Source organism: Lepidothrix coronata, unplaced genomic scaffold (assembly GCF_001604755.1).
Source record: "Lepidothrix coronata isolate B3197 unplaced genomic scaffold, Lepidothrix_coronata-1.0 Scaffold402, whole genome shotgun sequence".
Lineage (NCBI taxonomy): Eukaryota > Metazoa > Chordata > Aves > Passeriformes > Pipridae > Lepidothrix > Lepidothrix coronata.
Genome location: NW_016690582.1, coordinates 44,527 through 45,587, shown reverse-complemented (window position 1 = coordinate 45,587; position 1,061 = coordinate 44,527). Strand labels below are relative to the sequence as shown.

General features: G+C 57.4%; 1 protein-coding gene across 1 annotated transcript in view; it reads right to left on the bottom strand.

The window, feature by feature from the left end:
- Positions 1-1,061, bottom strand: part of LOC108509768 (pre-B-cell leukemia transcription factor 3-like) — a 7,336-nt gene that overhangs the window by 3,363 nt on the left and 2,912 nt on the right. The window contains exons 4-5 of the mRNA XM_017839346.1: positions 866-1,057; positions 358-569 (exon numbers count right to left, since the gene is read on the bottom strand). Coding sequence (XP_017694835.1) covers positions 358-569; positions 866-1,057 — 404 coding nt within the window. The remainder of the gene's footprint in view (positions 1-357; positions 570-865; positions 1,058-1,061) is intronic.

The following is a 1,061-nucleotide window of genomic DNA, read 5'->3' as shown; positions in this document are numbered from 1 at the left end:
AAATACATTTCTATCTCAGATTGCCAATCTCTGCCCACAGGGACCGGGACCCTGCCCCAGCAGTTGTACTGTGGAATAAATACATTTCTATCTCAGATTGCCAATCTCTGCCCACAGGGACCGGGACCCTGCCCCAGCAGTTGTACTGTGGAATAAATCCATTTCTATCTCAGATTGCCAATCTCTGCCCACAGGGACTGGGAATGCCGCCCTGCCCCAGCAGTTATATTGTGGAATAAGTCCATTTCTATCTCAGATTGCCAATCTCTGCCCACAGGGACCGGGGCCGTACCTGGCCCTCCCCAGCAGTTGTACTGTGGAATAAGTCCATTTCTATCTCAGATTCCCAATCTCTGCCCACAGGGGCCGGGGCCGTACCTGGCGTCCAGGAAGCGGGAGCGCAGGATCATGACGGCCTCGCAGGTGCTCTGCTTCAGCTGCATCTGGATGGTGCTGAACTTGCCGTGGATGATGCTCACCATGCGCTCGATCTCCTTGGGGGAGATGGGCCTGGTCCGGCTCTGCTCCCGCAGCAGGTTCATCACGTGCGTGGTGAACTCGCTGCAGGCCTGGGGACACAGGGATTTGTGGCGGCAGCCCCTGCGCTCGCTCCCCCGGCGCCGAGAGCCCCCCCAAAGCTCCAGAGGAGTCTCTTCAGCTGGATTTTACTCTTTTACAAAACTCCACACAGGTACGAGCCGGCCCTGCTCTCTATTTGAGGTGCACTCCCTCCAGCTCGGCCTTTCCGGAGTCCAGCCTGTCCCTGTCCTGGCCTCAGAGCCCACGGCAAAGGGGGAGGGGAGGGGAGGGGACAAAGGGTCATTTGGGTTGGGAGGATAAAAACTCTTCCATGCAGAAAGATCACCTGTTCATATTTCTCTAGCTCAGAGTGGTAAATCTGTCGGATCTGGGACAGCTTGGCCCTGTAGTCAGAGTGCTCAATGCTATTGTCATTGGGACAGCCACCTGATGCCGCTGCTCCCGCCAGCGCTCCAACTCCTCCTCCTCCTCCTCCTCCTCCTCCTCCTCCTCCTCCTCCTCCTCCTCGGCCTCTTTTCTCC